The sequence below is a fragment of the Bubalus bubalis genome, chromosome 12, assembly GCF_019923935.1.
Source record: "Bubalus bubalis isolate 160015118507 breed Murrah chromosome 12, NDDB_SH_1, whole genome shotgun sequence".
NCBI lineage: Eukaryota > Metazoa > Chordata > Mammalia > Artiodactyla > Bovidae > Bubalus > Bubalus bubalis.
Window position 1 is genome coordinate 27,379,933 of NC_059168.1, and position 22,236 is coordinate 27,402,168.

General features: G+C 36.1%; 2 protein-coding genes across 3 annotated transcripts in view; one reads left to right on the forward strand and one right to left on the reverse strand.

Moving 5' to 3' along the window:
* The window catches only part of SRBD1 (S1 RNA binding domain 1), a 238,278-nt gene that overhangs the window by 88,055 nt on the left and 127,987 nt on the right, over nucleotides 1-22,236 (reverse strand). For both annotated transcript variants that reach the window (XM_025260955.2, XM_025260954.2), the window contains exons 15-16: nucleotides 10,996-11,087; nucleotides 1,639-1,721 (exon numbers count right to left, since the gene is read on the reverse strand). In XM_025260955.2, the coding sequence (XP_025116740.1) occupies nucleotides 1,639-1,721; nucleotides 10,996-11,087 (175 nt within the window). The remainder of the gene's footprint in view (nucleotides 1-1,638; nucleotides 1,722-10,995; nucleotides 11,088-22,236) is intronic.
* LOC102403970 (peptidyl-prolyl cis-trans isomerase FKBP1A-like) lies at nucleotides 20,533-20,897 on the forward strand. Its single transcript, XM_045162232.1, has one exon. It carries the CDS (start codon nucleotides 20,566-20,568, stop codon nucleotides 20,890-20,892), a length of 327 nt encoding a protein of 108 aa, XP_045018167.1. The 5' UTR covers nucleotides 20,533-20,565; the 3' UTR covers nucleotides 20,893-20,897.

The following is a 22,236-nucleotide window of genomic DNA, read 5'->3' on the forward strand; positions in this document are numbered from 1 at the left end:
TAGACTTGTATGTCCAACTCTGAGCTGATACCCTTTCATGTATTTCTTACAGGTACCTCAAATTTAACATGTCCAAAACTGGATTACTCATCTTATCCTCACCAAATCTGCTCAGGTATCCTCATGACCCTTGCAACAAATTCTTCACAACTCTTTTTCACTCACATCACCAAATAGTCCCTACAAAATACATTTTATTTTTTTCCATTTCTACTGAGTGCCATTAACTTTGTCCCAGCCACCATTACCTTTCACCTAGAATAGTTAGTCAACATTCAAAAATACAAATCAAATCATGTCATTCCTCTGCTTAAAACTCTTCCATTACTTCTCATTGCTGTTGGAATGAATTCCACAGTTTTTCCACATTAAACACTACTCTGAATCCAAATCCGGGGACAAAGTCCCTGCTATTTACTTAAAGACCTGATGCCAACAGGTTATTAGCCTCCTGGGTTATATAAGTTTCCCTTTCCTTTGTTCCACCATCTTGTTGAAGTATTCCATAACTTCACCTTAAATTAATATAACTTCTCTTAACTATGATGCCTGTATTATAAAACTGCTGTAAAAGGTATACTCTTTAGATACTAGGTATTTTATCTATCTGTAACTAGATCGTCCCTTTAGAACTATCCTTGTTGAATGAACAAGTCCAGTTAAAGCTTTGGATGCCTCTTGGTTTAACTTACTATAAAATGGGAAAACTCCAGTTAAGTCCCATATATGACAGGTTAGTCCAGGCTTTGATAGTGTGAGCCTGGGTAAAAATCCTAACTACTCTTGGACATGGCTTCTTTTCCTGTCAAATGAGGAGGGCAGGGCTGGATGATCTCAAAGGTCTCTCTCTTCCATTTCTAGTGGTCACAGATCCTATGATGTAATATAGTATTTCCTTAGAGAAAGTACAGTACCTATCACTCAAATTTCATGAAAATTATACAGAGGGTAATATTCTCCTTCAGGCCTAAGTAGAACTTTCACCAGAGAGAAAATAATTCAACTTGAGGTTTCTGGAGACCACTTAAACCAATATGGATTCATTTCACCCAGATTTAGTGTCGCCCTCAATTGCCTAAGGAATACAAACTCAAGAACTGAAAATACAATAGCAACAACAATAAGCACTATTACTACTATTATTGCTACTACTACACAGTAACAAAAATGAAAGCTTTTAGCTCATACTGGGAAATGACAAAAACAAACTATAATAATCTAATAGGAATGAAACAGGAAAAAAAAAATAACAGTAAGTACCAAAGGCTTCTTCCGGAAAGATCAATAAAGATCAATAGTTCATATGGGTTTACCAAAAGAACCAACATACTCCGCTTTATCCACATCCCCTCCATTTTTATAAAAACGTTAAAAGGAGAGGCTCTTCAGACTTGCATCTAACATTTTAATAGTGTCTAAACTGATTATAACTAATTCTGAGTCTTGATCAAAATCATAAACACCAGTATAAAAAACTCACTCCTTCCTTAGCAATTTATAATACCTAACTATCGTTCTGCAAACTGTACAACCGTTGAAAATGGGAACTTATTCCCACTGACAATTACTATACCAAGGTTTGAGTACTGCTCTCTTTATTGATGGATTTCATAAATTAAATGGCCCACATTGCTTTACCTGATACATTCCAACTCCGATGTGCTTTGGCTCGATTTTCACTAGCTCAGCTAATGGATCTTGTACACGCCTTGCTATGGAAACTGAAAAAACAGAATCAGAAAACAAGTATGGCTTAATGTGAAAAGCAGTATCCAGATAATTACTATTTTAGTTTCTTATAATACAAGCAGTTATCCCTCTTTATTCTTCCCCCCAAAAGACCAACAGTTTAACCAAGTTTCAGTCTCCCCCCTACCCCATACAAAAAGCGAATGCAAAACTTCAGGATTGATTATGTCACCAAAACTCCTAGGCATTCCTAAGCTCAAATGCATTGAAAGGGGTTATATATTTGAAAAACAAGTAAAACAGTTGCTGTATTTACACAATTACCTGTTCATTCGTTAAATACAGTATGCAAGGACACCTCACAATTTAAAGAACAAGTAGATATTGTTTTATTTCTAAATAACCCTGCATTACTATAAACATGATACACATCTTTGCATTAAATATGCTTATTAAAACTACATCTTGATAATGATGACTAAATGATAGAATCATATCTTACTGCAATCAGAGATCAAGTTAGCTGGCTAGTGAATATACTTGTATTGCCTTGAATATGACTGCAAGATTAGTCTGGGAAGTGATCTGCATGCTAACTGCTTGCTCCTAACACATGCACAGTTCTAATTACATCCCTTTCCTGACCATCACATTGCATTTTTAAGAGACTTGAGAGTTAACTTCAAATATTGCTTTACTTGTGTCATGATTTTTACTTAGTCATCATTTATTATTACCTTTTTTTAAACAAAATCTCATAACTAATTTAGCTTATAAGACAAATTTAGTTGGAAAAAAGAAATTTAATATGAATCTTCAGTTCAGTTCAGCTGCTCAGTCGTGTCTGACTCTGCAACCCCATGGACTGCAGCACACAAGGCTTCCCTGTCCAATACCAACTCCCAGAGCTTGCTCAAACTCATGTCCATTGTGTCGGTGATGCCATCCAACCATCTCATCCTCTGTCATCCCCTTCTCCTCCCGCCTTCAATCTTTCCCAGCATCAGGGTCTTTTCAAATGAGTCAGCTCTTCACATCAGGTGGCCAAAGTATTGGAGTTTCAGCTTCAGCATCAGTCCTTCCAATGAATATTCAGGAGTGATTTCCTTTAGGATGGACTGGTTTGATCTCTTTCCAGTCCAAGGGAGTCTCAAGAGTCTTCTCTACCACCACAGTTTAAAAGCATCAATTCTTCATCAATATGAATCTTAAGGATAATTAAGGCAACTCTTTTTTTCCCCCAAGTAGCATAGACGCATTGAGTGTTTACATATGAACAGGATTCATTTTCTAAACACATGAAAGTTAGTCAATGTCACCTACTCATATAGAAGGTTGGATAAAATATAAATTCATTAAGTGAAAACATTAAGGTCGTTAAAGGAAATTCCATGGCTATTTTTGTGTTAAACTGTTCAAGGACTGATAAAAGAAGCCACCTCTTAGAAGTGACTATCAGATTCTCCTGATGGGTGCCACCTCTCATCAGAGATAAGATCCATTGTAAACATCAAGTTCACGGCACAGTCATTCAAGTCTTTTTCACATCTTTTACTAGTATTGCTAAGAGATAGTGACAATGGCAACTTGCAAAACAAGCTTAGAGAGCAATAAGTTGGTATCTTATAATCAGCCTATTTCTCCCACAGAAGAGATGGGAATTCCAAGGACTTCATATACACCTATCTTATCAAATTTCACATAAAGTTAATTAGTGCAAGCATGGAAGTATAAGTGGTTTCTTTTAATAACCACATTTATAGTTACCCATTGAAACATATGCCACCAGAGACATACCTGGTATCCTCTGAAAACAAAAAAGTGAGCCCTCCACATCTGTAAGTTTCACATTCACAGATTTTGCTATGGATCAAAAATGTTTGAAAAAAAATTCCAGAAAGTTCCAAAAAGTAAAACTTGAATTTTCCGCATTAGCAACTATTTACATTGGACTTACAACTGTTTACATAACATTTACATTGTATTAGGTATTACAAGCAATCTAGAGATGTTGTAAAGTATGCAGGAGGATGTGCACAGCTTGTATGTAAATGTCACACTATTTTATATAAAGGGCAGAGCATCCTTGTGTTTTGGCACCTGAGAGAGGCTTCTGAAACCAATCTCCTAAGGCTACCAAGGGATAATCGTATCATTTCTTTATTCTAGCCTTTATATATATAATACAAGAAGAATGATTTTCAAACATATACATACATTGCCAAAATACTTTCAGATTAAAGAAACAACAGTAAACCAAGCTACGGGAACAGGCATCAGAACATATGCTGCATAGGAAGGCAATATAGGAAGGCAATATTAGAAGTTCAATAAAAGTATATCAATAATACATAAATCTTTCAAATCTACACCTTCAGGAAAACCCACGTTATGAAAACCTAAAACTCAGAAAGTGGTTACAGCATTGTATGTAATTGGTAAGTGTGAGTAGATCCCATATTTTAACATTTCTGAGATACATAAAAGGATTTTCAACTATTTTCTACTGGATTCCCTTCCAACAGTTCACTGCCAGTGTATCATTTGTTCATCCAAATATTGCTAAATATTAGCAACGATGGATTGAAAATGATGGTTTCTAGATGCCATTAAGTCTACAATAAGTCCTAAGGGCTTCTGGAGTTACAGTGTACCCAGTAAACAACCCTTGACAAAGATCTAATATTTCTAGGATTGGCATTTCACTTTCAGATGCTGTTCGTTCTATGAAGTATAAAAACCAAATATGGAAGAGACAGAGGCAGGAGGAGAAACACAGATGAATACTGTTTAAAGTAGAATTTGAAAAGTAGTATGCTGAAGCTTTGAAGAGGAGATGGAGCTGTTTTTCTGCTGGCAGGATAGCCAAGAGAAACGTTATGCAACAAGCAGTAATCATTTAATGATCAGGCTAACTACAGATTTCTGCAATTAAGAGACAGGTAAGCAGTTCAGGCAAAAGGAGTCTAGTAGATTGCTGATTAAGAAAATGAAGACAGAGTAAGAGTCATGGCCCCAGCCTTGCGGCACACTCATTTTGAGTTAGAAAGGAAAAGGAGGAAATGGTGACAGAGGCAGAGGAGGAACGGTGAGGAAAGTATAGTAAAAGGAGTAAAAAAAGACTTCTGGAACATGTTGAACACAGAGTCACCCTATGTCCCCAAGTTTTTACTTCTAGGTACATACTCAAAAGAAATGAAAATATCTGTCCAAATAAAATCTTGTACATGGATGTTCATAGCAGCATTACTCATAGTAGTCGAAAAGGTGAGAACAACCCAAATATTCAACAACTGATAAATGGATGAAAAAAACATGGTATACACCAGTATGGTGGTACATTATTTGGCAATAAAAAGGAATGGGGTACTGATAATACGCTACAGCATGGGTAAACTTTGAAAACACTATACTAAGTGAAAGAAGCCAGTCGGTCACAAAAGACCTCACATTGTAATGACTCCATTTCTATGACATATCCAGAATAGACAAATCTGTACAGACAGAAAGAAGGTCAGTGTTTTCCAGAGACTGGGAAAAAGAGAGGAAGGGGTACAAACTGCTAATTGGTATGGGGTTTCTATTTGAGGCAATGAAAATGCTCTAAAATCAGATACTGGCAATAGTTACACAACTGACTATACTCAAAAATGATGACATACACTTTAAAAGGGTTAATTGTGTGCTATGTAAGCTGTATCTCAATGAAGTTGTTATATATTTTTTAAATGCAGAATGTCCAAATGTATGGCAAATATTATCTATTTTTTCCCACATATGATGCCAATGCTTCTCTGTATCATAGTTACTATTCACCATTGTTCAGGAAATTCTAGTTAACACAATTGGAAAAGAAAGAAGACACGATTACTGAAAAGACAGAAATTAGATTACTTATTATTATTTGCAGATGATGACTGTCTTCTTAGAAAACCCAACTAAGTCAACTGAAAAAAATATCACAACTAGTAAGATTTCAATCAGTTGGCTGGTTTCAAGACACCCACACAAAAACTGATGCTCCATCATATGCCATCAACAACCAATAAGAAATATCATGAAGGAGAATCCATTCACTGTCTCTGTGTGTATGTGTGTGTGTATTGCATGTAAGAAAAATAAAACATGCATAACCTGTGGAAGGGATCTCAGACTGAGTGAAGATTAGCATCTTAAAAGGTAAGCAACCAGAGCTACAGCCATGTGCAGTACCACTGAAAGCAGCCTTCTCCCCTCATTTATAAGGTGTCTTATATACAAGGATAAAAGGAATTATATTGGTTTTGGTCTTTAGATCCATGAAACACCTAGAATCTTCAAGCTTCCAGAGCAAATAAATGTATTGCTTAAAAGACTGTACTAAACTGTGCTGTCTTTAAAATTTTCTTTATTCTGTTATCTGAGACTATAAAGTGGAAATTTTTCAAGTTCAAAACTCACTTCATTTTTGTACTTCTCCTTGCCATCAGACAGCAACAGAAGAGGACAGGTTAATCCCCATGCTGTCTTTTATTTCATTCAAGAACTCCAAATTAGAATTTTTTCACTGAAAAAAGCTGATTAAAATGTAACTGCAATGCTCTTAAAGCACATCTTGCTCCTCTAATCAGTAATTACATTTTCAGTAAGGAGCTGACAAATCGGTTGACCTAATGTAAGTCATCTGCATCTTGACGGCAGCACTTGTGGTGGCCTGCCTAGCATAAGCTTTTAACAATTCATAGATGGTGCACCTAAAAAGGGTGAGCTTATTTTATGTCAATAGACCCTTAAATGAGTGAGGTATCTTTTCTCTAAGGATATCAAGCTTTTTCTTTATTTTTCTTCTTTCTACACAGTCTCTATTTCTTCCATGTAGTGCATACACTCCACCCCCTGCCTCATATTTTGGCATCTGTCTTTAACAGTATAAATTTTCCTTACATGTTAAGTGAACAACGACTTTCCATCAGAGGCAGGGTACTAAAAACCTGACTGTAAGTGCTTTGCTCAAAGGTGAGGTTTGTCAGTTGTGGGCTTCACTACAAGGTAATTTGAACATTTCTCTGTGAAATCTCTGATCTCAGTTTCTATATGTATTTTCTCTTGTGTTGGTTAGAATCCCCTAATTTCCTGCATGGAGGTTTTAGTCCTCTCTAAAGTATCTTAAAGCTCAACATTCAGAAAATTAAGATCATGGCATTCAGTCCCATCACCTCATGGTAAATAGATGGTGAAACAGTGGAAACAGCGGCTGACTTTATTTTGGGGGGCTCCAAAATCACTGCAGATGGTAATTGCAGCCATGAAATTAAAAGACGCTTACTCCTTGGAAGGAAAGTTATGACCAACCTAGATAGCATATTGAAAAGCAGAGACATTACTTTGACAACAAAGATACGTCTAGTCAAGGCTATGGTTTTTCCAATAGTCATGTATGGATGTCAGAGTTGGACTGTAAAGAAAGCTGAGCGCTGAAGAATTGATGCTTTTGAACTGTGGTGTTGGAGAAGATTCTTGAGAGTCCCTCGGACTGCAAGGAGATCCAACCAGTCTATCCTAAAGGAGATCAGTCCTGAGTACTCATTGGAAGAACTGATGTTGAAGCTGAAACTCCAATACTTTGGCCTCCTGATGCGAAGAGCTGACTCATCTGAAAAGACCCTGATGGTGGGAAAGATTGAAGGCAGGAGGAGAAGGGGACGACAAAAGATGAGATGGTTGGATGGCATCACTGACTTAATGGACATGAGTTTGGGCAAACTCCAGGAGTTGGTGATGGACAAGGAGGCCTGGCGTGCTGCAGTCCACAGGCCTGGCGTGCTGCAGTCCACAGGGTCGCAAAGAGTCGGACACGACTGAGCGACTAAACTGAACTGAACTGAAGGTATCTACAACATCAAGTTAATAATTATTTAATCCATTTTTTTTTTAAATAGGTATTCCCACTCTTGTGTATAACCCATGTCTTCTGGTGCAGAAACCTATTTAACCCTCACTAGAGAACAGTTTTCCAGTCTTCTGCAAAAGTCGAAGGAGACTTACTCAGCTTTGTGGACTAGGTCTAATTCATTTTTTTTTTAACTGATGTGAAGTGCACATAACATAAACTTAAACATTTTAGGGTGTAACTTTCATTGGTATTTAGTACACTTACAATATTGTGCAAACCACCACGTTTATCAAGTTCCAAAATATTTTCATCACCCCCACAGGAAACCCCAAACACATTAAGCAGCCCCTCTTCACTATCCCCTCTTCCCAGTCCTTGGCAACCACCATCCAGCTCTCTGTGTCTGCAGATTTGCCTATTCTGGACATTTCATATATATATATATAAAATCATACAATATGTGACCATTTGTGCTCAGATTCTTTTGCTTAGCATGTTTTCAAGGTTCATCCATGTTATAGCATGTATCATTACTTCATTCCTTCTTATGACTGAAAATATTACTTCATCATATGGACAAACCACATTTTATCTATTCACCTGCTGATGGAGATTCAGCTACTGGACCAATGCCAGTTTTTGGGTATTGTAAATAGTGCCGCTATGAGCATTTGTGTACAAGTATTTGCTGAGTACCTGTTCTCAATTTTTTGAGTATATACCTGGAAATGGGATTGCTGGGTTATATGGTATTCTATGTTTAACTTGATTTCATTGTTTTTTAAAGAGACTTTTAATCCATCTTCTTATTTTAGATCCATTCTCAGCCCTCCCGAGATACTTCTAACAGTGCTTGGTGTAGTCCCTAAGTCCTCAGGGTTTCTCTGATCTATTTCAGGTTAGTTCTGTTTTCAACAATGCTCTCTCAGTATTCCAGTTTCTCAAGCTGGCTGAATCTCAACTGATTTCCAGCTTCAAAACTATTGTTGCTATTTTCTCTTCCCTATTCTCCTTGTCCTAGTAGTTTATGCCTCCATTCTATCAAGTTATTGTCATTTTAATGAGATTTCAGAAGACAGTGAATGATATTTAAACTTCATTTTAAATCAGAAATCCAAAATAAACATTTTAATACCAACTATCTACCATTCTACTCATCCAATTTAAATCCTGTCCGTATAATAAATTTATTATGAGGGGAATGTAAGCATATATAAGGATAACTTCTGTTTTCAATAAGCTGATAAACTGGTCAAAAAGACATAGTAAGATAAAGCTAATTTTCTTACATATGTTTAACACTTGTAAGAATGTTGAAGTTCTCTTATATTTGATACAGTAAACTTATGGAGGGTTGAAAGGTAAAACCTACACCCATAGGTAGGTCTCAAATGAAGTGTAAAGTCATCCCCAGCATGCAATCACTAGGAAAGAGAAAGACTCCCAGTCAGAAAACAGGAATTGAAAAGGAAGTGGGGCCCTAGAAAGTCAAGAGTGGAGACTCTCAGTTTCAACATTTGATTCCAGGACCAGACACCATGAAGACTCAAAATGTCTAGGTAGTATTTTGAGTTGATATGGATCAAACAAAGTTGTTGCCAATGTGGAAACAAGCTAAGACAAAGAAAGAAGGCACATCTGCAGTGAATCACAAACTGAAGACACAGCTAGGTTTTGAAATCAGAGTAATTAGGACTGCATACCAATTCCCTTTTTTATTATTTGCTATTTTAATAGTCTGATTAGAGCATTATAATTTTGTTCCCTAATAATACTGTGAAGTTATGTATCCACACAGGCCAGTAGTGGAAAGGAAACAGCAGCAAAGGGGAAGTTTGAGGGACTGCCACCACCTATGTAACATTTTTATCAAATGCCCTGTTAGATGACTATCTTTCAGTCTCAACTTGGGAGGGAGGCTCTGAATTTTATTTTTTTGTAAAGTATTCCTTTATTTTAGAAGTTAATGCACAAATATTATGTACACACTTACTTGGCTATGCGGCCTCTTTAAGCCTTGGTCTCCTCATCTGTAAAGGGGGAGTAATAAATGACTCAGGGCAATTGTGAGGATTAAATAAAATAATCCTGGTAATGTATTTACCACAATGTTTCACATATATTAAGTGCTTAAAAAAGATTAGTGTTAGTAGCTCCCACTATAATTACCCTAGCTATTCCTCCTCTTAATATTTTATTACTATTTATATAAGGCAAGTATCAAAATAGAACATGGCAAGGAGGCAGAGACCCCATTGAGTTGGTGTGACAGGGAAAAGTTTCACTGAAGAATTTGAGCTGGGATCTGAGTTTGAAGAGGTGATCATTGTAGACAGGTGACTGTATCACAGAATGAACAACTGAAAGGAAACTACAAGTTCTTTTGGATTACAAAAGAAGTCTTTAACTTTAGATTAATGCAAAAATTTTCAAATACCTATCTCCAGGTATATATTTCAAGAACAGTCAATGAAATCTGATGAGAATCTTTAAGGGGAAAAAATTAAACAAGAAGTCTATTTCCCCTAATTTGGCATTTCCTAAAACTGGGGAGTTAAGATACACAAACTACTAAATATGAAATAAACAACAAAGACATATTGTACAGCAATGGGAATTATAGCCATTATCTTTTAAGAACTTTTAATGAAGTATAATCTGTAAAAATACTGAATCACAATGCTGTACACCTAACAAATATAATACTGTAAATAAATGATACTTTGATTAATAATAAATCAGTAAACACACACACACAAGTCCTTTCTAACAAAGCAGTCTAAATATCCACCTATTACACAGAAAAATGCTCTGACCAGATCTATATTTTGCTTGTGATTCCAATTACTTTAATTAGATGTCTCAAAATATCTTAATTCCTTCATACACAAGATTTAAACTATTCCACAACACAGAAGTCAGAGCAATTTTATACAACTAAAATCAAATCAGGCTGATTGAAACAATACACTAATGGCAATTCATATTAGCAAGACAAGAGAAACTGATCATTCAGCAAATATTTTGCAACAGACTAAAAGTCTGTAACTGTTTATGCATTTGCACTTTAAATATTTTTATGTTAACATATTACTTTTCTCCAACAAAAAGCTGTTAATAGTAATATTTCATAATAATAATGAGAGCTGAGAGTGTTTTATTGTACTACTAACTCTGCAGCATTTAATTTTACTAATAATGTTTTGGGCTAATTTTTCACCATACTCTAGAATACTGTGCAGTGTTCCTTAAAAGCAGTTTTCTTCCGCCTCTTTTCCATAATGCACAGTATTATTCCAATCAAACACTTTCTTTCTAATATGCCCATAATACAGCTTCTAAAATTCCTTAGATATTTAAATCTTTTGCTTGCTATAAATTTAAGTCCAAAATACTAAAATCACATGCTTTTATGATGGTCCATAGTTTCTTACCTGCACTTCTCAAATTAGGGTCCAGTTCTGGCATCTCTTTGTTAGCTTCAGGGCTGACACTGTAGATCGATGCTCCTGCTTCACTGACGATACTGAGAAGAAAGAAAGGGGAATATCATTTGCCAAACTTTCTGCCTGCCCCCCAAAAAAAAAAAAATGAGTGAGAATAGGTATTATAAGAGAACTGAAGAGCAAAGCACTCTCTTTAAATTTCAATGGTATCTATACTATTTGATTATTCATTAATATAAGTGATTAAGCAATGTTTGTTTCTTCACATAGGAAATACACAGGCTTAAATCCATAATGAATTCATTCAGTTGTTTTCTGTCAGTAGTAATAAGAGAGAGTTTATAAATGAACACAATGGATACTCCTCCATGAGGCCAACAAAATTTTCAGAATACTTAGCTTCTCTGGTGCTTATAATCCATTATAGACTGACATTTATGACTCTTATCTGAATTAATCATTCTAAAGCATCTTGGAAAGCACAGACATGTATGTGGATACGTGCATATGTGGATACACACAAAAACTATTTCCATAAATGCTGCCCTGTTGTTGTTGTTTAGTCGCTAAGTCATGTCTGACTCGTGGCTCCATGGATTGTAGCTCACCATGCTCCTCCATCCATGGGATTTCCCATGCAAGATACTGGAGTTGGTTGCCATTTCCTTTTACAGAGGATCATACCGACCCAGGGATCGAACCTACATCTCCTGCTTGGTAGGCAGATTCTTTACCACTGAGCCACCTAGGAAGCCTTCACCATTATTATTACTTGGTTATAATTAACAACAACAATGTGAAAAGGAAGAAGATCAGACACCCCACTTCTTTTCAGGAGGGTTTCAAGTCATCCTTTCAGTAAACTTGAAACATTATCACTTTAGGCAGGTTTTAAATCATTTCTTGTTTCTTTAATCCAACCATCATACAACCTCTTTCTTTCTTCTCTGGCTCCATATACTTTACAAACCACACTGGCAGCACTCTGTTACAGATGACAGTTGTATAGAGGTTGGCATTTGTACAGTTTATCTAACATTTTAAAATTATGGGCTTTCTTTATGATATAATATATTAAAAAATCATCTACTTTAAGTGTTTACAATACCTTTGGTTCTCTACCATGTGACTATCTAGGTGTCAAGATTCAAAAGTAGAAACATGGTTGGTGGTGCTTAATTTTTAATCTACTCTTAGGAACCTCTCCCTTTCTTGCTCTTCAGTAGTTACTTCAATTATGAGACAAGTTGAGCAGATAACTTCTAACATATTGCTCCACTGTAACCACTCAACAATGATAAGTAAAATGTGAAACAGTTAGTTTGCTACTCCAAAGAGTTTTTTCCAGAACTCCTAATTGAACTTTGATGATTATAAGCCTCTGAGACTTAAGAGGATTACTTGGGGCAACAAGAAGATTTATATATTTTTTGCAAACAAGATCTATTATTCCAAATTTCCTAACAGGGAAAATGAACACTCTTCAGTTGGAAAGTGAGGCTGCTCATCTTGTTCCTCATCAAACCCTCATCAAGATACAATAAGAGGTACATATTATATACAAAGCACAAAGCCAACCCCTTTATGAAACTGAGGATAAGAATATTCAGCCACCAGCCATGGAAAATTTAGTTTCAAACACAAATGAATAATCAGCCTAACAAAGTTCTTTTCCAAAGAAGAAAAAAACCCAGAGTATCTGTGAAGTGCAGGCAGGACCAATTATTAAGAGAAAAGAGTATTTTAAAAAATCTTACCACAAATTTATATTCTGTCATTGCCAGAAGCCTCCAAAATTACCACTATTTGAGCAAAGGGAACTTAAACGGTAAATAAAAATTCCAATTAACTGTGGGCTTTAGCAATTGGGTACCTGAGAATTTTCTGGGTGATTCACTGTCTCTTGGAAGTTATAATTCTCAAAAAACTGAGGGAAACTGTTGCAAAGAAAAACACTCAGATAATAAATATTCCTCCAAATACCATACTGCCACTTCTTTTAAACAGAGGAATACAAAACAGATGTGACACGCTGCACCCAAAGATTTTAGATTAACATTAATATTAAATCAATACAAAATGTAGTAAATTTTATATGCTTTAGTTACTAGATAGCATGGGTCCAATAAACAGTTCAGTACTAAGCGCAGATAAGGACGCTTAAATAATTAAATGAACAGAAAAACCTCAACACTGATTACTTCAATATAAAACATATAAGGATCTGAGAAGTGTATGTAGCAAGAATTAAATGAAATAAATCAAGCTGGGAGTGGTGATGATTTTTTCCAGGAGAAGCTGCTAAAAACAAAAGTTACAGCATTTGCCCTCTTCCTTTTTTTTCTTTCATATTTAGAGTTTACGGATAGATATTATATGTGAGATTTTACAAGGTGCTCTGCTTATTAGGAAGTTTCCCAATAAACTATTAAAAATTATTCCAATTATCTCTAGCATATTTTGAGGAAAGCAAAAGTAAACTTTGCACAATATTCAGATATCTAACATTTAATATGTATCATATATCACAAAACAAATTTCACTCAGGTGTAAACTAATTAGGCTCATAATCTTAGCAATTAGATTATTTTATTTATTTTGCCATAAAACAGACAAGACTTTGAGCAAAATTTATAATTTTGGGGAAATTTAACTAACACAGTTCTGTCTGAACTCAAAAGTTTTAAGATTATTACAGTACTTAAAATACCTTAAAATTGCTTGTTTTGACAAATGTGTAAATAAATAATATGGTATCTCAAACTTTAAATATACAAAACTACATTTCAGAAGCTACCACTGCACTTTTATATTGTCCCAGATCTACAAGTTAATGTGCTAATTCTCTAGAATGAAACTGATCATTCTTAAAGCACTTTATCTAAATCAGCACTAGAGTCTTTCTAGGTTTTTTATTAAAAAATAAAATATATATATATAAACCACACACTCATAACCTAAAAAACCCAAGTGTAATGCCCATAATATAGATGCATTTACTTTTAAATTCTTTGAAAATGTTTGAAACAAAAAGTCTGCAAGTGAAAAACACTAATTTTTGTTATTGCAAGTAAAAGTCAATGCTGTTACATAAATCTGTAAAATAACATTTATTTACAAAAATAAATATAATTTATTTTTAAAGATATATTTAGACCACAGAATTTATTTCTACATAGTTTATAAGTCTCTTCTACCAAGAAAAATGGTACATTGATGACTCTTTTAGAGCCACACTTGCAAGTACTTTTCTTACAGTGACTATTCATTCTGACAGTAAAAGAATGGTAATTCCTTTTGCCAAATTGAGACGAAAGAATTACTTTTATGAGAGAGGAAAACTAGCTCTTTGTTTTTTTTTTGTTACTGGGCTAATAGTTTTCACATTCATTTACAAGGTTGCTTGAAGCCTCAGTATGAGTCTCCTTCTCTCTTCTTATTTCCCAGATATGAAAATAGCTTTTCTGTTTTTCTTATTTTAAAATAAATCACATGCTTCCTATGTTAAAAAGAAAATTTAATTCAAAGTTAACCTACTTAAATGAAAACATAATTAATATTTAGTAAGATATCAAAAATCACCCAGGACATATTTGCTTAAACTAATAAAAGCTGATGTTTTCAATTTTTACAAAAGTATACTAGAATTTCTTAAGTTTTATCAATATCTAGCAGTTTCCTTTTCCTCCCTCTGTCTGCTTACCAAAAACAAGGTACTAAAAAGTTCTGATGCTAAATGCATAGCTCATTTCACTAAAGTCTTAAAAATAATTTATCTAAAAGTAGTTCTTCTAAATTTTCAGACTGAGAAACATTTATATGAAAAGAAGGTAGGTAAATGACCTGACTTAAATTTCTTAACAAGTAAGACAAAGTGTCTAAAAAAGTTAATCATTTGCTTTGCTATGAGGTAATCTGTTCTGAAGTATGAAAGAATAGTTGTTTGTATTTTGGGGATAGGAGTCAAGGCCAAAAACTAAATCACCATAAATAAGGATTTACTGTTTAAAGAATACTTATTTTTTTAAAAACCAATTTTAAATTCCTTTATTTAGTGATGAATTGTCATTTCAGGGAGTCTCAAATGAGCAGTATCTAGTCGCTTTAAAAACTAAGGTGGGAATTCCCTGGGGGGTCCAGTGGTTAGAGGACTCTGTGCTTCCACTGCAAGGGGCACGGGTTCAATCCCTGGTCAAGGGAACTAAGATCCTTCAAGCCTTGCATGTAGCCAAAAAAAATAAAAACTAAGGTAATCTGGTGATCCTAAGGATGCCAGGAAACAAGATCCCACACTGTTAAGGATGTTTAAACTGTAAAACTCTTTCGGATGGTAATTTGAAAATAAAGATCAAGTCACAAAAATAGCCATTCTTTCTGAACTGGCTAATATGTTTTTAGGAACTTATATGAAAGAAATTTTAATTTACACAAAAAAATAAATGGTGCTATTAATCATAGCATGGCTCTGAATGAAAGAACCTGAAATCAGAATGCCTATCATTAAAGGGTTCTATAATGAAAAACTATACTGTCATCAGAGTATTGTTGTGAAGCATTAAGTGCAAAGGCTGGTTATAAAACTATGACATAAGACCAATTTTGATATTTTTAAAATATAGGTATACAAAAAGAAAAAAGAAACATTTATGGTAACGTTAACAGTGCTTAACTATCAGTTATTCCTTTAAATGAATTTTTGTTTCTTTAAATTTTTCTGCAATAACTATTTATTTGTAAAAATAAAAAGTTTATAAAATTCAAGTTTCAAATGACCATTGTTTACCTGGCCAGGAGATCTGATATCACATAATATCCAACACTCTTTTTAACCAAATTTTCTTTGAAAATTATGAAAGTTATTTTGAACTTAAATGTGGGTAAACATCATTGATTAGTAATAACCTCCAAACTTGACTCCTGTGAGACCTCAAACAATATGATATTGTTTTATAACATGAAAGACAAGTGACTAAACAGAAAAGTCAAGAATAACTCTCAATTTGTACATACAGGTCAAAAAACAAATGCATGATGAAAAATTTTACAATATATTATGTGTCTTTAAGTTATAACTTAGTCCTTGGCCTGTGAATCAATCTACCAAGTCAATCAATCCACCAAGTGAATCACCACAGCAAAATCAATTCACTATCTACCACAAAAAAGATGTGAGGTGACATGGTTATACACCAGGAAAGTAGTGTGTGGAAAAAACACACACTAAAAGCAAAATATGGTGAAACAGAAATAGAGCAGAAATACACCACCTCAAAATTACAAGGACACCGAAGGAATTTACCTGTAGGTATGTAACACTAGCACCATCTGGTGGAAGACCAGTTAGAAGCAATTCTCCAACTATCACCGTTTTTTTAGAAAAACTCTGAGTTATCTTTCAAAGAATGAGCATTTTCCAAAGAGAATGAGTCTAGCAACGGTAGAGTAGTTACACAGAGGGCCAATAATAAGCCTATGAGAACTTAAAATGTCTACCAAACAAAGGGTGAATGTACCCTGGGATGGACATCCCATCATATCCACAAAACAGAATTTTAACCATACAGAATTCTCTGGGCTACTTTTCCTTCAGTGTCTCATATCATATCAGATGAACACCATTAACCCACGAAAGAAACCTAAAAAGGACAAACCCAAATTAGCAACTTCCAAACAGAATTGTAATTTGGAATTTGGGGTTCCTCAAAGTACCAGCTACCTACTCTCCTGGCCTATACACTCAACAATGGTACTCAGGCCACAGGAGAATCTAATTCTGGTTTATGTTTAAAATGACACTGAGCTGCTACAATGTACCGCAATGTGTCAAAACAATTACATTTAAATCACTTTTACGGCTGTCAGTGGGCCATTCACAGATAAAGATGACAAAAATCACTGGTACCTTCAAATGCTGTCATGGGGAAAGCCAATCAACAAACTGAGGGACAAAGACACAGAGCTTCTCTCCATTTGTAGGTGGTTGGGCCCCTCTACCGAGGCAGAGCAGTTTCTGACAAAGAATGGAACCAGCAGAAACTATGGGTCTCTACCATTCTCCAGGGCAAGCATTCCTTTCATTTTCTTTCTCCCTTCCCTTCACTGTCTTCTGTTTCCCTTGGAGGAAAAAAAAAAGCCTCCTTTCCGCCCCCTCTCCCCCCATCTACATTTGAGTCCAACATGAAGTTGATACAAGTAATGCACAATACCACTAAATGAAGCTCATGGAAAAGACAGTCACAGGAGCAAAACCAAGCAGGAGGCCTGATGCTTAAGTGAGTTTACATTGGGCACATGGAGAAGAGCCCCACTGTACCACGACTAGAAAAGCAGGCTCAGAGAATAGAACACTAACCATGGAATAGGCTGTTGTTTGCAGCAATACTATAAACATTTCACATTCGCTACTAACAAGTTCCCAAAACTAAGCAGCCAAGGAAGAAACACTCATCTAATTTTACAATTAAACTGTGCTTTGGTCAACATTTTGAAATGTCCTGATTTAAAAAACATGATGTCAACCTCCCTACCATCCTTACTGCCCAAACATAAAAAACGTGCTTCTCCTGATTCTTGCCGTTAACTTCAAAACTGTCAGATTTTAAGGCATTCAATTTGTATTTACTCATATAATAACAGATTATGATTGTTTATTCTTGTTCAAATGTAATTCTACATTTAGATATAAATCTAAGAGTATTAATTAGCATTTTCTTACAAAGGGAGGTTTATTTTTTCTTTTTTATGCCTTTTATCTTTTTTAAGCTTAAATAGATCTTTGGGAATTTATCCACTAATAAAATATGTGGAATTCAGACTGCTATGGCATAGACTTTTTTCAGAATGTAACTTATTGCAAGATATATTATTCCTTTATTATCCATCCAATAACAGAAGTCAGAATGAGAATTACCAACTTAGAGGGTTATAATATTTTGCTAATAATAATGCTGAATAATACAATTGAATTATTAAAAGTTTTAAGAACAAAAAAAAAGGAGAGAAGCAAAGAGCAAAAGACAATGAGAAATAAAATAATCACAGAGAGAAAGAAACTGAGATATACTTTACTAGCAGCTAATACCTCCGTTCTTTTTACTTATAGTTGAATAAAGTTTTGGAAAAAACAATGGTTTGTGCTACATTCCCCAATATTCTCCCAAATGCTATTGCTGACAATCTCAGTGAACTCCACTAATAAATCATACACATTTTATCATTTTTAACACCGTTACTCATTCCTCCTTTCCTTCCTTATGTTTGTTTCTACCTCAAACCCCCCACCCTGCCAACCCCTCCTTTCCTCTGACATGAACTTATACCTCTACAGAAGTCATCCCACCCCCCGTTTAATGGTGACCTTATCCACAAACTTCACCTAACACATTCACCAACCAGCAGTCTCCAGTTTGAATCATCAGACCCTTTTCTGGGACAACCAAAAAACTTCAGAATTTCTTTCGGCCACCCAGATAAAGCTCAGGGAAAAAAAAGAAAAAACATACAAACCCTGAAAGCACACGCCAAATGTAAGATGACGACTCTAGATTAACCGCTTTTTCTAATCGTGCTTCTCAAAAGTACACTGAACAGACAGAGGGAGAGAAGGAGTTATTCAGTTCAGCAGGCTGCTCCATTTACTTCTTTATCTACGGTCAGATCTTTACTTTTTGGGATCACTGCATATTTCTGGCTCCGCTATATTATACTGTGTAAATATTTAGGAGAAATAATTCCTTTCAAGGATCTAAACTTCCACTGTCGTTATGGCAAATGAACCTGTTTATGCTACGTTCGTTAAGTAACAGCAAGTCTACAAGAACACAGGGATTTACTAATATATGTGGTACACAAACATCACAATCATAAAGCTTCTCATAGGGGCATATCAAGAACATGAAAGGCCAGTTTATTTTTACTCCCACTGCCCTGTAATTTTCTTTAACTCTATTACAACAATCCTTAATTCAAACCTTTCCTACAGTTACAGTAACAGGGTAGACTGAATGTATGTAAAGCTGTACCCAAACTACCCACATCTCCATTTAACCTTCCTTGATTCTCATGTGGTTATCAAACTCAACGCTGCATCCGAGTCTGCTGAAGGTTGTTAAAGCACACATGTCCAGAGTTCTGGCTTTACTGGCGTGGAGAATTTGCATTTCTAACAAGTTCACTGGTGATGCTGATGCTGCTGGGACCATACAGGCTTTAAACCTTTACTGAGGTATAATTTACATTTCATAAAGTTCACCCATCTTAAGTATATAATTCAATGTTGTATGACCATCACCAAAATCCAATTTCAGAATATTTCCATCCCCAAAAGATCCTTTGGTGCCCATTCGCAGTATTCATTCCCATCTCCAATCCAAGGTATTCACTAATTTACTTTTTGTCTCTAGACATTCACCTGCCTGGACATGTCATATAAATGGAATCATAAAGTATGTGGCCTTTCTGTCTGGCTTCTTCACTTAGTATAACGCTTTTGAGATTCATTCATGCTGTAGTATCACTACTTCTTTTTTATTGCTAAATAGTACTCAACTGTTCTAGAAATACTGCATTTTGTTTGTCCATTTATCACTTAAAAGAATTTGGGGTTGGTCCAAGTTTCTGATATTGTGAATAATGTTGCTATAAACATTTATTTACAAGTCTCTGTGTGGACATACATTTAATTTCTCTTGGACAGATTCCCAGGAGGGGAAATACTGGGTTGTAAATCCATGTTTAATTTTTAAGAAACTGCCTAGGTACAATGAATAAAGACTCCAGTTTGTTCATTTCCTAGACAATACTTGCTGTTGTCTGTCTTTTTGACTGCAACTATTGGAGAAGGAAATGGCACCCCACTCCAGTACTCTTGTCTGGAAAATCCCATGGATGGAGGAGCCTGGTAGGCTGCAGTCCATGGGGTGGCTAAGAGTCGGACACGACTGAGCGACTTCACTTTCACTTTTCACTTTCATGCATTGGAGAAGGAAATGGCGGCCCACTTCAGTGTTCTTGCCTGGAGAATCCCAGGGACGGGGGAGCCTGGTGGGCTGCCGTCTATGGGGTCGCACAGAGTCGGAAACGACTGAAGTGACTTAGCATATTCTAGTGGTCATGAAGTGCTATCTACTTGTAGCTTGTTTTACATTTATTATTGATGATGCTGAACATTTATTCAATGTCTTTGTTGGCCTTTCCTAATCTTCTCTAGTGGAATATCTATTCAAATCTTTGCCCATTTTTAATCGGCTTGTCTCATCGTGTTCTTTGCCTATTCTAAGTACAAGTCCATCATCAGATTCATAATTTGCAAATATTTTCTCCCAATTTTTGGCTTTTCTTTTAATTTCTCTAACGGTCTTTTGAAACACAAAAGTTTTAAATTCTAATAAAGTCTACGACTTTAAGAACCAGTGTTCTAAAGCCTCAGGGAGGCGTGCCAGGGCATGCGCTCAGCCGTTGCGCGGAGGAAGGAGGCAGAGCCGCACAACCGCTGCCCGGTCTGCTCTCGGTCCATCCCGCCCACCTGTCTGCCCGCCCAGCGGCAGGGCCTCCTCCGCCATGGGAGTGCAGGTAGAGACCATCTCTCCTGGAGACGGGCGCACGTTCCCGCAGCACGGCCAGACCTGCGTGGTGCACTACACGGGGACACTGGAAGATGGAAAGAAATTTGACTCCTCTCGGGACAGAAACAAACCCTTTAAGTTTGTGCTGGGCAAGAAGCAGGTGATCCGAGGCTGGGAAGAAGGGATTGCCCAAATGAGCACAGGTCAGAGAGCCAAGCTGACTGTCTCCCCAGACTACGCCTATGGTTCTAGAGGGCACCCAGGCATCATCCCACCAAATGCTACTCTCATCTTTGATGTGGAGCTTCTAAAACTGGAGTGACAGAAATGGCCTCCTCCCTGAAGTCCCTATTTTCCGATGTGACATGGAAAGATATGGCACCTCCAGCTACCTACAAGTCTGTATGGAGCTTCTCCTGATGTTCCACTACTCTTCCTATAACCATCTTCCCTAGTTGAATGTGTTCTGTCATTAGTGTGGCTCTAGCGCCTTCCTCCTCATATGTGTGCTGACCTGAACTAGTTGCCATAAACCTCAAGTTACTCATTTTAGTTTGTTTTTGTTTTGGGGTTAGGACTGAGTTTTAGTTCTTTGGCTCTAGAGTTTCAGTTAAGTATTAGGTATTAACAGCACAAGTAATGGATTAAGTTCAGAACAGGAACTGGTGTGTGGAGTGGGCGGGACAAGGATATTATTTAATTTTATCTTACTTTATTTTGGATGAAAGTTTTCTGTTATATATTAAACATTCTTACTGCTGCATTGCAAAGCCATAGAAGACCTGAGACGCTTTTCAGGGCCAAACTATTCTCCAAGTTGAGAGATGTCCTTGGGCTGAATTAAAAGCCCTGCTGCTGCTGCTGCTGCTGCTAAGTCGCTTCAGTCGTGTCCGACTCTGTGCGACCCCATAGATGGCAGCCCACCAGGCTCCCCCGTCCCTGGGATCCTCCAGGCAAGAACACTGGAGTGGGTCGCCATTTCCTTCTCCAGTGCTTGATGCTGGCTTTTCTTTTAAAAAAAAAAAAAAAAAAGCCTCAAAAAATTCAAAATAGTAAACCCTTGAAAAATGTGAAAGCTTAATGGCTTCCATTCACATAAGCAATATGCAAATATCACTCACAGTATCTGCTTTTCTGTTTTGATTTAGCAAAGCCTATCACAACTATCACCCTAAACATATTTAATCTTTTTAGAAGAAAGGGAATAAAGAACTTGCAACTAGCTGGCTTTAATACATTATAGAATGAATAAATTCAGCTGCAGGTGGGCCTAGCTATCACCTGAGAACAGTGGATGGCATGCTGGCACTAAAGAACATGGACCTCTGTGTCAGTGTTTTCAGAGTCATTCATTGGTCAGTATATGCATTTTGATACCATTCTTAAGAATATAAGTATAACTCAAACAGGGGCTCTGTATCAACCTAGAGGGGTGGGATGGGGAGGGAGTTGGGAGGGAGATTCAAGTGGGAGGAGACATATGTATACCTATGGCTGATTCATGCTGAGGTCTGACAGAAAACAAAATTCTGTAAAGCAATTATCCTTCAATTAAAAAATAAAGAATATAAGAAATATGTCCACCTTACAAACTAGAAATAGAAGTAGAAATAAAGATAAATGGTGTACCATGGAAGATAGTATAGAAAAAGAGTGTATTATTTGA

Excerpts from the sequence above, each read along its gene's own strand:
- LOC102403970 (XM_045162232.1), top strand. The coding sequence starts at position 20,566 with ATGGGAGTGCAGGTAGAGACCATCTCTCCTGGAGACGGGCGCACGTTC.